A 13,739-nucleotide genomic window follows, 5' to 3' on the forward strand; every position below is an offset into this window, starting at 1 on the left:
AAATCTATTGTGTGTTTAGCGAAAACTAGTAGTATAAATAGTAGATAAATTTTATCGCTACTCGACAGATCGATATTTTTAATGTTTAATCCTTCTATCTTCCTCTCATATTATATCGTAATATTATAATTTTATAAATATCTAAATAGATTATATAAAATTATATATAAAATTAGATTATATAAAATTAAATTGTATTTTATATCTAATTTCGTATATTTAAATATAATAAGTATGAACATACATAATTAATTTTATACGCGTAATTAATTTTTGATTATGTTCAAATCCTGGTAGAAGCTTCCGATTCTGAAGGTTCGGATAATATAACGCGAATCTTCTCTTTCTATAATATTCGAATAGCTTGTCAGCAGGAATCTTTTTTAGTCGATCGAAATATTTCAATAAAGAATGTATGTGGGTGTTGGTACATAATAACGAATCCTTCACTCGTTCGCCTTGTCCTTCTCGAGAATGTTGACCGGGTGGAAAGGAGGAGGGAAGGACTTTCTTTCCGCGTACCACCAAGATCGCTCCCGCGTAACACGACGTTCGTCGGCGAGCAGCCAATTAAATAAATATTCGTTGACATCGCGGCCGCGTCACCTCTACAAACTGCTCTCTTGATATTCGACCGAACGGAGGTAATCATCCCTCCTTATATTTTCTTCTTGACCTCTTGGTGAGACTGACTACCGGTTAGATCGGAGAGTGCGCGATGTTCGAAATTTGCCACTATTCTCCGCAAGTGAATCGTGCACGTGAAGATGCGTATCTCATGTGCGTTTACATTATTCTATTCATGTATTTATGTCGTGCTGAATTTGAACACGATCGATCAATATCGAAGAAAATACGATGCACTCAATGTAAACGTTGTTATAATAATGATATAAAAAATTTATATTTAAATAATTTCTTGGATTATAAATTTCTTTACGAAGAAATACAAATGTTTCCGACAATTTTTCAAAAATTAATCGAACAACTATAGGAATAATATATAATAGAATGACATACGATCAATCAATATCGAAGAAAATACGCGATCCATTTAATGAAAATGTTATTACAATAATGAGATAGAAAAATTATATTACATAATTTCTCTTTCATTAAACTTGCAAAAAATATTTACGATTGTTGCCGAAGATCTTCCAGAAATTAACTAAACAATTAATATAGAACAATTAGTAGGAATGTCAACACAACTAATAGAAATAATAAAGCAATATAACGATCCATAATTAATTATAAATGTACTGCATCGTAATATATCATAATTAAATTAGCAACGCTTTGCTCGTGTCTTTAATATTGAGAGACATTCAAAAGCTATAAAATATCAGAGGTGGCGAAAGAAAAAGAGAAGAGAAAGTAAGGCGCGAGTATGCGGCAAAAACGTGGGCGTGCATTCGCATGTACGCGTCTTCTCATCCGCAGATCTCTATGACGCGTTATCCCCGAGGTGTCGAGGAGGTTCCCTCCGTCGCGGTGTTAGGGACCGAAAGGCAATCCAGCGGAAACAACCGAGATATATCGTTCCGCTGGCTGTTAATAAGACGAGACAATGCTCGCAGAGAAAGAGAGAGAGAGAGAGAGAGAGAGAGAGAGAGAGAGAGAGAGAGAGAGAGACTCCGTCTACGGCCGGAAACTTCGGCGTGTGCGCGCGTGTGCGGACTCGACGATGTGTGCGTCGCGATCTCACGGCCGTGTGCGTTCGGGAGAAGGCACGGGCGTTCATATGTTTATTAGCCGGACCCGGCATAAATAACGCAGCTATAAGGTATAAGAACGAGAAGAAAGGGCGGTAGGAACCGCGGCGCGGGGTACGAAGAGAGCCCGAAGACTGGGCCGATCGAGGGGCTGGTGGGACAGCGTTCGAAAGAGGAACGGGATGGAAAGGAGGAGGGAAGGGGGAGGGGTGGGGGGAAGAGAGAGAAGTCAGCGGGCGAGGACAGGGCGGACGAGAGTCTCGGTCCCCGAAGATCGCCCGAGTAAATTGTCACACGCTCTCTCTGTTCTGAGGAAACGGAGAATTGGGGTGGCGGTGTGTCCGGGTGGATAGTAGCGGCGGGGGAGAGGATGAGAGAGAGAGAGGGGCTGAAGACGACGATCGGTCCGTAAGAAAGAGGTGAAAGAGGTGACAGAGGAGAATCGCGGGTGGAAAGAGATCCTATCCTAAGGTGTAGAGTGTAGACCGTATAGAGGGCAGGAAGGAGTGTGCGCGCGAACACAAGAAAGAGAGATAGAGAGAGAGAGAGAGAGAGAGAGAGAGAGAGAGAGAGAGAGAGAGAGAGAGAGAGAGAGAGAGAGAGAGAGAGAGAGAGAGAGAGCGGATGGCACACTGGCTCTTTTTTTCACCCGCAAAATCGAGATGAGAAGATCGAGAGAGCGGGGGCGGCGGCGCGGGATAGCGCCCGGGGAGTAAGGTGGACGGAGGGAAAGATGGACCGAGAGAGCTGGACCTACCTAATTTACCTCCCAGATAATGCGGCATAATTAAAGCAAAATGTAACGTCGCTGGCAATTAAAACAAATTTATGCGGCCGAGATCCGCGATCGGCCGACCCGAGTCCCTTTCTGCCAACCTTGAGCGCGTTCTTACCTTGTCTCCTCCACGAGATGCATTATTATTGTTATTACGGCTGCCGAATGTCTCCTCTTGGCTCGATTTTATCGAAGACTTTGCTATAGAGAACTTCAATTCTCAAAGTCTCTGAGATCTATTATTTTAGAAAATTGCCATATATCGCATCTATGAAAGGGAGAATAAGTCAGAATCGCGATATTGTATTCAATAAAACATTAACTAATTATCTTTTTATTACTAATAAAGTTTCATGCATTAATTGTGTAAAAACGCGAGATTATGTTGTAAAAAGTTAATCAAGCTGACACAGGGAAACCTAAAAAATACAACAGATATACAATATTTATATACTCGTATTATTAATCTTATTTTTTTGCATAATTATTAGCAAAATATTATATTATATTTTGACATGAATGTAAACGATTAATAATAATTGTTAATAATTAATCTAACGATACTTTACAACTATACACGAATATTTTATTATACCGTATTAAAAAAAGAAAAATTATTTTGCAGTTGACATTGGCTTATTCATTACCTTATCAGTGATCCGGCTTTAAAAGTTATATGCTCTTTTAAAAATTGATATTACAGCAGAAGAGCATTAATGAAGGAAAGAAGATAGAGAACATGATCAGAGAAAAAAAAAAAAAAAATTAATGAAGAATTATTTGCCCGAATTACATATCGACGATACATTTACACAACTAAATAATACAACTCGAGACATGAATCCTCGTTAGTCGACGCAGATGTTCCTTGGCCTTACTGCCTAAGGTCGTCTCTACGAGATACTTTCTTTTCTTCTTGCATAGTACATGTAACGATAACGATAATACTTTAAACGGATAATGATAATATATAAAAAAATCCACAACTTGCATAATATTATGTGCGGGAAGAGAAAGAGCCAAGATATTTATTACAAAAGACATATAAACATGAGAAATTAACACGAGTTTCAAATTGCAAATATTATATATATGCGAGCACATTTACATGAGCTCTGAATTAAATTTCTCGGCAATAAATTTCCATTGTAATTAGCATATAAAATACGGTATATATCGCGATGTAATATATTTCTATATATATATATATATATATATTTTTTTTTTTCTAGAAGTAATAAAAGAGAAAACATAACATCCCACAGAGATAAAAAAAAAGCACATCAATTGCCGAGGCACTAACAACAAGAAGCGTTTGTCACGTAAAAAGAAAAAGGGAGATTCTCTAGCATCCTTTGGGATGCCAAAGATTCAAGTCTGCTGGGTAACTATCGAAAAAGTTCAGAGAAAAGGAAGACGAATAAATCAAAGACGGGTGAGAAACCGTTCGGAATTGCTCGTATCAGCACTTCGCTCGTTATGCCGTTATGACGCGCTCACTCCCCCCGCCCCTGCCCCTGGCCCTGCCCCTCCTCCACCCTCACTGACTTGTTCATCTTTCTCTTATCTACGACTACTCACTCACAATCGTCTTGTCAATCACGTTTGTTGCATATGAAGACTCGGTTGAGGAGAGACGAGGAAGAAAAGGGAAAAGAGGGACACCAGTCTCTCCATATATGTTATAGAGACGGTAACTTCCATATATACGAATATAGGTGTAAAGCTATACATTGTGTGTGTGTGTGTGTGTGTCAACTTGCCGAGAAAAGCGGCTATAGGGAATCCAGAGTTCACTTCCTCTCGTAGCGCACATTTTCACGAGATTAAAAGCCAGATTGCGGATAGAATTGCACCCTTTATTTCTATGTTAATCACAAAGTCAATTAAAGAATTTATTTTTTTTAAATGAGAATCCTAGAATGAGAGAGAGAAAGAGAGAGAGAGAATAATAGCGCTATTAAAAAAAGAGGCAAATATAATTTTAGAATTTTTCTTATTTTCTGTATCGTTCATTCTGTTTCTTGTACCTGCTAAAGATATGGTATCGCACGCACGAATTTGTTATCAACCGCTCTCATCTCGCTCATCCATGTAATTTAAATGAATACCGGCTTTTCCGCCGAGAGAAGCGTTGCGAGGTATCCCTTTTTGTTTCTCATCGATCGGTTCGCGATACCGATCGGGAGAGAAAAGGAGCCGCTCGATATAAATACGGTCCTTAATATTATTTCCAACGCGGACCCTCAGTAACAATATCCGTTACTCCCACCGTCGTCTTATTAGCCGGGACGGGTGGAAGAGAAAAAGGTGATCGGTAGTTTATAAACGAAATTCATGCGCAACGTGCCTTGTGACGGTGAACGCGGATGTCGTGAAAAAAAAGAGGAGAGAAGGGCCCGCGTTCTGGCGATGCCGCCGCGCTGACTGGATATGTCCGTAGATAAATTGACGTCAAATCGGATTTTATTGCGACAGAGGAGGAAGAGGGGGGGGGGGGGAGGGGTGAGGGCGAAGAGGGCGGCGGCAAGGAGGGAAGAAACGGGAATATCCTGGACGCGAAGAGAGGCGAGGAAAGGTGATAGAAAACAGGTCCGGTCTCGCCTCGAGCGAGACGCAACTATTTCGTGTTTTTCTTCGGAGAGATCCGACGCGCCGCTATCGCTATGCCATCTGCCTGACAAACCCGCGCCATCCTCATGAATACGTCATATCTATTCTTTTGCCACCGGAGCCATAAACCTGGATCACATCCCCAGCTCTCCCCCGTATGGGTTCTTCCATCTCTTCCGTTTACCTTCTACCAACGGACCGGACACCGACACCGTCGGGATCTCGAGTATTCCGAGGGACTCGATTCCGCTTCCAGATTCAAGTATAAGCCGCTCCGAATTTTCATGAGAAATTTCAAATCGTCAGTTAGGGTTCTGTTTCAGAGAAAATTAAATTTTTTATATCCACATATACCTTAATTTTGACTCTAAGAATTCAAAATGACCACTACTTTGTCCCTCCCCTTCCCGTTATATTTAAAAAATAATCTTGACTTTTTTTAAACATAACTGACTTTTATTAAAGAAAATTTCTCTCACGAGCTATTCACGCTAGAAGAGACAAAAATATTCGAGAAAAATGATATAAACTGTTCATTCACGATGATAAGATTAAAAAGATTGGGGGGAGGGGGAGGGGGGAAGGGGAGGGGAGAAGGTAGAAGTGGAAAAAGCTACGTGAAAACACTGAACGTATAATGCATATCTAAACAGAGGTGAAAATGTTAATGCAGCGATGCTAGTATAAGAAGCGTATGGTACACCGCGCAGATTAAAACGATCCGGTGATTTTGTTACCGCGCGCGAGATCGGCGAAATCGCTTCATTTCCATCGAAATTAAGAGACGGAAGGAGACCTCGCGCTCGCGCCGCTGCTCCTTTGGAAACGGTCCACCGGCGTACGGCACGTCGCCGGAGAATGAACAAATCTACATGAAACGCGCCGAATGATAAAAGAACATCCGCGAAAGTATACGCGCGTTTTTATTCGGCCGCGCCTCTCCGCAGCCTTAATTGAATGTAGCGCAATCTAAACGGCGTCAATTTGCTGATCCTCCTTCCCATCCTTCCGCCACGAATGACTTTTATGCCCCACGTACGAGCAAAGAGAGAGAGAGAGAGAGAGAGAGAGAGAGAGAGAGAGAGAGAGAGAGAGAGAGAGAGAGAGAGAGAGAGAGAGAGAGAGAGAGAGAGAGAGAGAGAGAGAGAGAGAGAGAGAGAGAGAGAGAGAGAGAGAGAGAGAAGGATTGCCACCTGCTGCGGCGGATTTTCTGCGGTCTTTTAATACTGCGATCTCGTCAGGATTCAGTTTGGTCCACAGTGTTTGACGCAAATCTATCGATGTAGAATGAGATGCAAATGTCGGAAAGCGTACTTATGACGGGTACACGATTGCTCGCGAGAAAGTCGGTACACGTGGTCAAGCGTCATAGTATCGTAACAAAATACCTTTTCCAATTCCTTTCATGTACATATATAATTCCATTCATTAAAGCGGGGAGCGCACACTTTTGCATAAATGCATAATCATAAGCATAAGAAAATTGATTGGTCGGTTTCCTTATGCGCAAGAAAATTGACCAATCAAATTTCTTATGCTTATGATTACGCGCTTATGCAAAAGTGTGTGTTCCCCGCTTAACTGTTTAATGAAAATTGAAAACATTTTATATGTTACACGGATGAAAAATAAAAAGTTCGAGAAAGATCACTTAATTTCTATTTGATGAAATAATAAAAAAAGCTAGAGTTAAAAATACGCATACTTCTCTCTCGTCGATTCAACAGAAATCGTATATTCTTCTGGAAGCATAATTATATTCGTATGCATATCGCTTAGGCTGGCGCGACTAATGGAATGATTTATACGAGCTACTCGGAAGTTTATCTAGCTGTGACGCGGAGGAAGTATCAAGCGTATCCTCTTCTTAGCATAATTAACAAACCTTTATTATATAATCCATTGTGCGCGGCATTGTGTCGAGCAGCGAATTTTGAACAGGCGCGGATGTTTATAAGAACGCACACGGATGCCGGGTGTTCGTGAAAGACGCGCAAAAGAGGAAGAGCAGGTATCTTCGCTAATCCTAGGAGGAAAGATGCGCCACTGCAGGTGTCAGTCCTGGCGCCGGCGCTTGTTCACAACCGACCACCCTTTTCTCGAGCCCTACCCGCACACACATTATAGCCCCCAAAGATCTTTACGCAAAAATTATGAGTCGGGGAGAACAATAAACCTGTTCGAAACACAGGGAGAAAAATGCGTTTTTTAGTTTAACAGGCCCTCGAGAGGGAAACCGCGGTTGTATACAATTTTTCGAAGCGGTGGCATTTTGCGTGCGGATAAAATATAATAACGTACGATGATAATGTAACGCGATTTTACGTTCAAGAATGATCTTTAAGAATGACAATTAAAAAGATGTGGATATATAAAAAAAACGCGAGTATTTATTTATTTTATACACGATATTTATATTACACATATGTGCAATGTTGTTTAATTCATAACAATTTTTACATTTTTCTTTTATCGAGAGAAAGAGAGCAAGAGAGAGATTATTATTTTCATTAAAATATCTCCTTTTACAAAGCGCTTCATTATATTTTCACAATATTTTTCAATTTAACATATCGGAATATAACATATCGCAAAAACTAGAGGGTCACCGTAATGTTTGTTCGATTAAGTAATGATAAAATCACAAAGTAGATTCACAAACACTTGTGTGAACCGTGAATGAAATTCCGCTCATAGAACGGACTGACATTGCATTTGGTTGAGAGACGCGCGCGTTAAGTTTGCAGTAAATGGAATTGGCTTCGGTATACTTTTTATCAAACGTGAAATGCGTCGATGCTTCATAAATACTGCATAAATATAAAGAAACAACAATAATGTAAAACCATTGAAAAATATAAGATTAGCATATGAGAATCCTGAATTGGTAATTAATTAGTACGCTCTTATCGTCCTTTTTTTTTGCAATAAATTACGGCGCTACATTTCTTAATTCCTTAAACGTTATCGTCTTTCAATTATTATAAAAAAAAAAAAAAAAAAAAAATTGCACGACTCAGAATTCTCTCTTACTTTAACGTATCAAAATTATCGTAAAAATATATATTTCAAGCAGTGTCTATATATCTCAATTATTTATTATTCAACGCAGACATTCAAAGCACGATAACTGACGACGCGACAAGAATGGAGAGTCTCGTCGAGGAAAATTGGATGAAATTAACAATAATTAAAATTCCCCATTCGAGAGAGATCCCACGCTCCGCTGCCAGCTTATGGCTGTGTATCCGAGCACAATGGAGGAGCTCGGTGCCAGAAACACCTGAACTATAATCGGCGCTTTATTCATACGCGAGATTCCGTGAGGTATCCAACCGTTGCCGTGCTCCATACACCCCATCCACGGTCTTGATCTTCTCGCCTTACCCCTTATCTTCTCCCTCCTCCCCCTCCCCCACACCTCGTTCGCTTTTCCAGTTGCCGCTTTACCGCAGCCTTCGCTGGTTGTCCACCCCCTTCGTTTTCCCCCCTTCTTTCAATCATCCTGTCGATCCACCTGTTCTCTCGCGTTTCTACCGCCACGCGATATGACAAGATATTATTAAGTGTATCGAAGAAACGTAAAACGATACGCGTTTCGCGCGATTATATTCGACGATGTATTTATAAAGTAATATATATGCTTCTTGTGTTTTTTTTTTAAGTGTGTCTTATTTGCATTATACAGGGTGTCCCCGATTTAAATGGCAAAACTTCAGGAGCGTGTAGGGGACCGAAAAGCTAAGACGGAAAGTCCTTTAGAGGCTTTTGCTCCATTTTGGAGAAAATCACAAAAAAAGAAACAATAAGTTTTCGTTTTTTTTTTATTTATTTATTTACATTTTATTTACGTTATCGTCTGTTTAATGCGGATATTGTTCGAAATGTTGCCCTCTTGCGGCAATGCAAGCATTACATCTAACACTGACCTCATTAATTGCAGCTAAACATTGTTCTAGTGATATTTGGTGCACTGCATCTATGATGCGGTCTCTTAATTGCTCTCTTGAATTGATTGGCATCGTAAAGGATAACATCGAGTGTTTACATGCGTAAGGAATCTTGAAGCAGAAAGTTTATTCGGTGCCAATCGACTCAAGAGAGCAATTGACAATGGGAGATTGAATTTTTGCGATTTTCTCTAAAATGGAGCAAAATCGAGCAAATCTCTAAAGGACTTCTTGTCTTAGTTTTTCGGTCCCCTACACGCTCTTGAAATTTTGCCATTTAAATTCGGGACACTCTGTATAATGCGATTATTGTCGACGATTTTTATATACTGGCGATGAGACAAGTATATAATCTTTATTTCGGTTGATGTCGAAAATATTACCTTATGATAATATCTCGAAACACAAAGGAAAAATTATCTTCGTGTATGTACAAGTTTTTTATATTGTATGATAAAAAAAAATCCAGTTTATATTTTAATTAGATTATAAAATAAGACGTCTCGATACCCGCGATCTGATCGAATGATCAGTCGTCGACTCTTTTTACACGGTTAAACGTGCTACGCGAGCGCGTAACCAATCGAGGACATTTCGCTCGTTGAAATTGAATAGAACGGGCACTTTAAAACCTGCAATCACCAGAGAGCATCACCTAGTTTAAACGTACAACGCGCGTAATCGGTAATTACGTACAATAGTAATCGGTTAAATATACGCGAGTGTAGGAGGTAAATACTTGTTGGCGGGAAAGTGTATTCGGGAAATCTCGATCGCGACGAGAGCGATCTTCGCGGACGACGTCCTCGAAGAAAAATGTCAACGCACCCGTTACGATCTTTTCGATCGTACGTTGTCTCGCATACAATTGCCAGAATCGACGACGGCCAGAGGCCAGATCGAGCGCGACGGTGGAACGAGAAAATAATTGGGCAGCATATAAAACACGATATCGTCGGCGCATCGGACGGGATACGATGCGATGCGGTGCGGTGCGGCGGAATGGGAGGGAGAGGGGAGAGAAAAAGAAAGAGAGAGAGAGAGAGAGAGAGAGAGAGAGAGAGCGGCGTGGAGAAGCGCGCTAGAATATTCACGCTGAAACGCGCGGCATATAAAATCATAGAGACACGAGTGGCTCTCGCTATATAATAATGCATAAGGAGGCGGCCGCTTCTCCGGGACAGGCCACGCCTCGCATTCCCGCGCCGCTAGGTGGCGGGGATATCCAGCATCCGCCGGAAGGGGGAATAAGACAGAGAGAAAGACGGATCGCGCGCGCGGGCAGGTAGGAGAATGAGAGGAGCGCGAGACACGAAGCAAGAGGGGAAACGAACGACCGAGGAGCGACGCGAAAGGATTCCTCTCTCGCGCCCCTTTCGAGGCTCATTCGATCACGCTTCTCGGAACGCGTTTCTTTTCTTTTTTTTTCCCTTTTTTGAATCGGTCTCTTATGACGTTCTCGCGTCATATCGTCGTTGCGATCACGATCGCCGAGAACGACGAGACGAAGATCCTAAAGTGTGTGACGAAGAAAGAGAGAGAGAGAGAGAGAGAGAGAGAGACAGAGAGAGAGAGAGAGAGAAACCATATATCTTACCTTTCTCTAACTTTCTCTACTCATTTAGGTATAAGCCGTCGATAATCGAGGCCCTGGACACGCTCGTAAAAGTAACAGCGGCTGACCGGATGATCGTCCATTTTTCGAAAGAATGCACGCGGAAAAGTGCATGCATGCGACGCGCGCCCGACAATATAACGCGTGGAGATGCTTGACTTGTGCCGTTCGTTTACAAGGGTGGGATCTCTTCGTATCCGCGCGCGGCAGCGACGGTGACGGTGGCGCACGGACGGAGAAGGGAACGCATCGCGAAGGAGGTTGCGCGCGGACAGAGTGGGGGCGCAAGCGCTGCTGGGGGAAGGCTGGGGAGAGCGGCCGCGTTTGGTAGCGGGGAGAGGAGTGGTGGGAAGGGGGAGAGTGGGCAGAGGAGGGGTGGGCAGAGCGCGCGGCGTCGCGTCGATCGCAGTCGGTCGCGGAGCGCGCGATCGGGTGGGGGCGGAAGCGCGCGCAGGGAGGTATCTCTTCTCCTACCACGTCGGACGCGTCTCGCAGACGGTGGAGAGGGGCGTCTGGACGTCAGGCCCAGAGCTGGTCCGTCCGCCGTCCGGCCGACTCGAGGTATCGCAGAGTTGCGGATTTCGCGCGAGATATAGACCCATAAACACGCACGCGTGTACACACGTTCGCGCTCGCGCGCGCGCGCACGCACACACATACATACACATACACACGCACCGTATACGTAACACGCATACACTCACGCGTCCATCGCACATCCCCACACACACATACACACACACACACACACATAACATACACGCACACGGCGCACACGTGTATATTGTATACGGGCAAACAGTGCATGACAGACAGACACCGTCATGCCGTCATATTACGTGTAAATCGCAGTAGACTGAAGTTGTACGCATATACCGGTGTACTTACCAACGTCGCGACGTGAGGGCAGCCGTGAATGCCACCGGTCTGTCTCGCCGCCATACTAACGCGAGTCGTCAAACGAACCGACATTGTCGAGCGGTAATCGAAATAGCGTCGCGAGTACCGGGTGTGCAGTGGTGAACGATCGCGATTTGTGCGCGACAGTTGTGATAAAAAGGACAGCGACACTCGTTTCGTCCGAGCTGTGACAAAGCACAGGCGCGAGACAACAACATTGGTTTCTATCAAACTGTGACAACGACGCTCGTTTCGGAACGTCTACGACTTTTCAAGTGGAAACAGATAAGGAGAAAGAGAGAGAGAGAGAGAGAGAGAAAAAAGAGATACCCGTGGACCACGTGCGAGTCGCATCGAAAGGAAGAAGCGTCGACGAGACTCAAAGTGACGGTAAAAGTTGGTATCTCTTTCCGTTAGTGCGCGGGAAACGACGGCTTCTATCTCGGACTATTTCATAGGTAAAGAGATCGTGCGGGTAGGGAATGGGTTAGGATACCGGAGCGAGTCTCTATGGATTACTGGCCGAGTTGACACGCTCACCGGCCGGCGGGCGAGAGTAACGCATCTTTGTCGACGATCCACGTATGGAACGCTTGGGGAAGCGCGAGAAGCGCTTCGCGCGGGGAGGGTGCGGCTCCTCTAGATAGTTAGCGCCGATAAAGAACGCGGACAGCGGTCGTTGCGTTTTTTCGGTTTCGGACTAAGAGAGAGAGAGAGAGAGAGAGAGAAGGAGGGAAAGAGAGAAAGAGACATGCAGGGCGCCGCGATATTCTCGACATTGCAGCGACGTCGTCAACCGCCGTTTTATCGTCGACGACGTCTGGATTGACCGCGTTTGTCCGCTTTACTTTCTGTCACTTTCCCGAGGGAAAAAGAGGAGAACGTGGATCCACAAGGGCGATCGCTCGCGATCGACGCGATCCCGACCGACGGCGATTGTTTCTTCTTCTTCGTCCAAGTGCGAGGAGAGTGAACTGATTCAATCCGCATCGGAGGGATGTCACGGAGAAAGCAGGCCCGACCGAGTCGTGCCCATCTTGAGGAGGATCTTGTCCAGGGGCCTCTGCTGATCAATGCCGTTAGAACTGTCACGAGCGAAATCCGTAAGTGATTCCTTCATTCTTTCCCGGAGTAAGCACGGATGTAAGGGAGGGATTATCCGTCCCCCTCTCGTTCCGGATGTCACGCGTCGCGGTAGCCTCGTGTTCGCGCGTTCACGCGAACCGGCTCTCGATAATACATCTGTGAGCGAGATGAAGGAAAGATGCGTCTGTAGACTGTTTCGAAAACAATGGAAAAATTCAGATCCCTTTCTACGACAACATTTATCTCGCGAAAAAAAGAATTTTATATTCTGGGAAAATTTTCTACACTCCAATGACTGCGTTTCTCGATCGAGATATTGAGCTGAGAGAGAGAGAGAGAGAGAGAGAGAGAGAGAGAGAGAGAGAGAAACTAAAGTATATTAAATATATATTTATTTTAGCGAAATATATAAATAAACACGAGAATCTTACGCTGCTTCTACAAAAGAAATGTCTTCGGGGGGAAAAAAAAACATGAAATATGATACGATGACATTAGTCAACAGTTTCTTAAATTCTTATAGAATATATAGATCAAGCACGATATACACAATGTGTATAAAATGAAATGAATTTCTAGAGGTCGTAAAGATCACGTTGCGAGTCGAACGTTTACAGCGTACAATGCCGTTTCCACCAAGTTATACCGTCCTCGGACGAGTTTAGAACGAAATGTATCGAGCTCGAGTTACGCGATCTCGGTAGTTGGTGGCGCGATAACGCGATGAGGAAGCGCACTCCGGAGGTGCGGTAACGGTTTACGACATCGTCGGCGCACAAGCGCGAGAAAACTACGTGAGAAGAGCCGGGCGGCCGTGTTGTGACGTTTTATTTATCGGCGGTTTCGCGACCAAATCGACGACGACGACGACAACTACGTGAGATACTCTTGAGATAGACGCGTAGACGCCGGCGATAGCGAGTTGCGTAAATTAACGCCGTCGCGGTAGATGAAATGTGAAATGCGTCGCGAGATTAATCCAGACGGATCCCTCTCTTTCCCCATATCTCTCCCTCCCTCCCTCTCGGGTAATACACTCGATTCGCTAAATGCATTGGAGCCCGATTCACGAGCACTTTCCGTCG

General features: G+C 43.7%; 1 protein-coding gene across 3 annotated transcripts in view; it reads left to right on the forward strand.

The window, feature by feature from the left end:
• Positions 1 to 11,214: 11,214 nt before the first annotated feature.
• The window catches only part of Salm (spalt major), a 64,824-nt gene continuing 62,299 nt past the window's right edge, over positions 11,215 to 13,739 (forward strand). For all 3 annotated transcript variants that reach the window (XM_070301129.1, XM_070301138.1, XM_070301146.1), the window contains exon 1: positions 11,215 to 12,671. In XM_070301129.1, coding sequence (XP_070157230.1) covers positions 12,566 to 12,671 — 106 coding nt within the window. In that variant the 5' untranslated portion in view covers positions 11,215 to 12,565. The remainder of the gene's footprint in view (positions 12,672 to 13,739) is intronic.

Source organism: Polyergus mexicanus, unplaced genomic scaffold (genome assembly GCF_030449975.1).
Source record: "Polyergus mexicanus isolate NDT 795.1 unplaced genomic scaffold, iyPolMexi1.0 SCAF_1, whole genome shotgun sequence".
Lineage (NCBI taxonomy): Eukaryota > Metazoa > Arthropoda > Insecta > Hymenoptera > Formicidae > Polyergus > Polyergus mexicanus.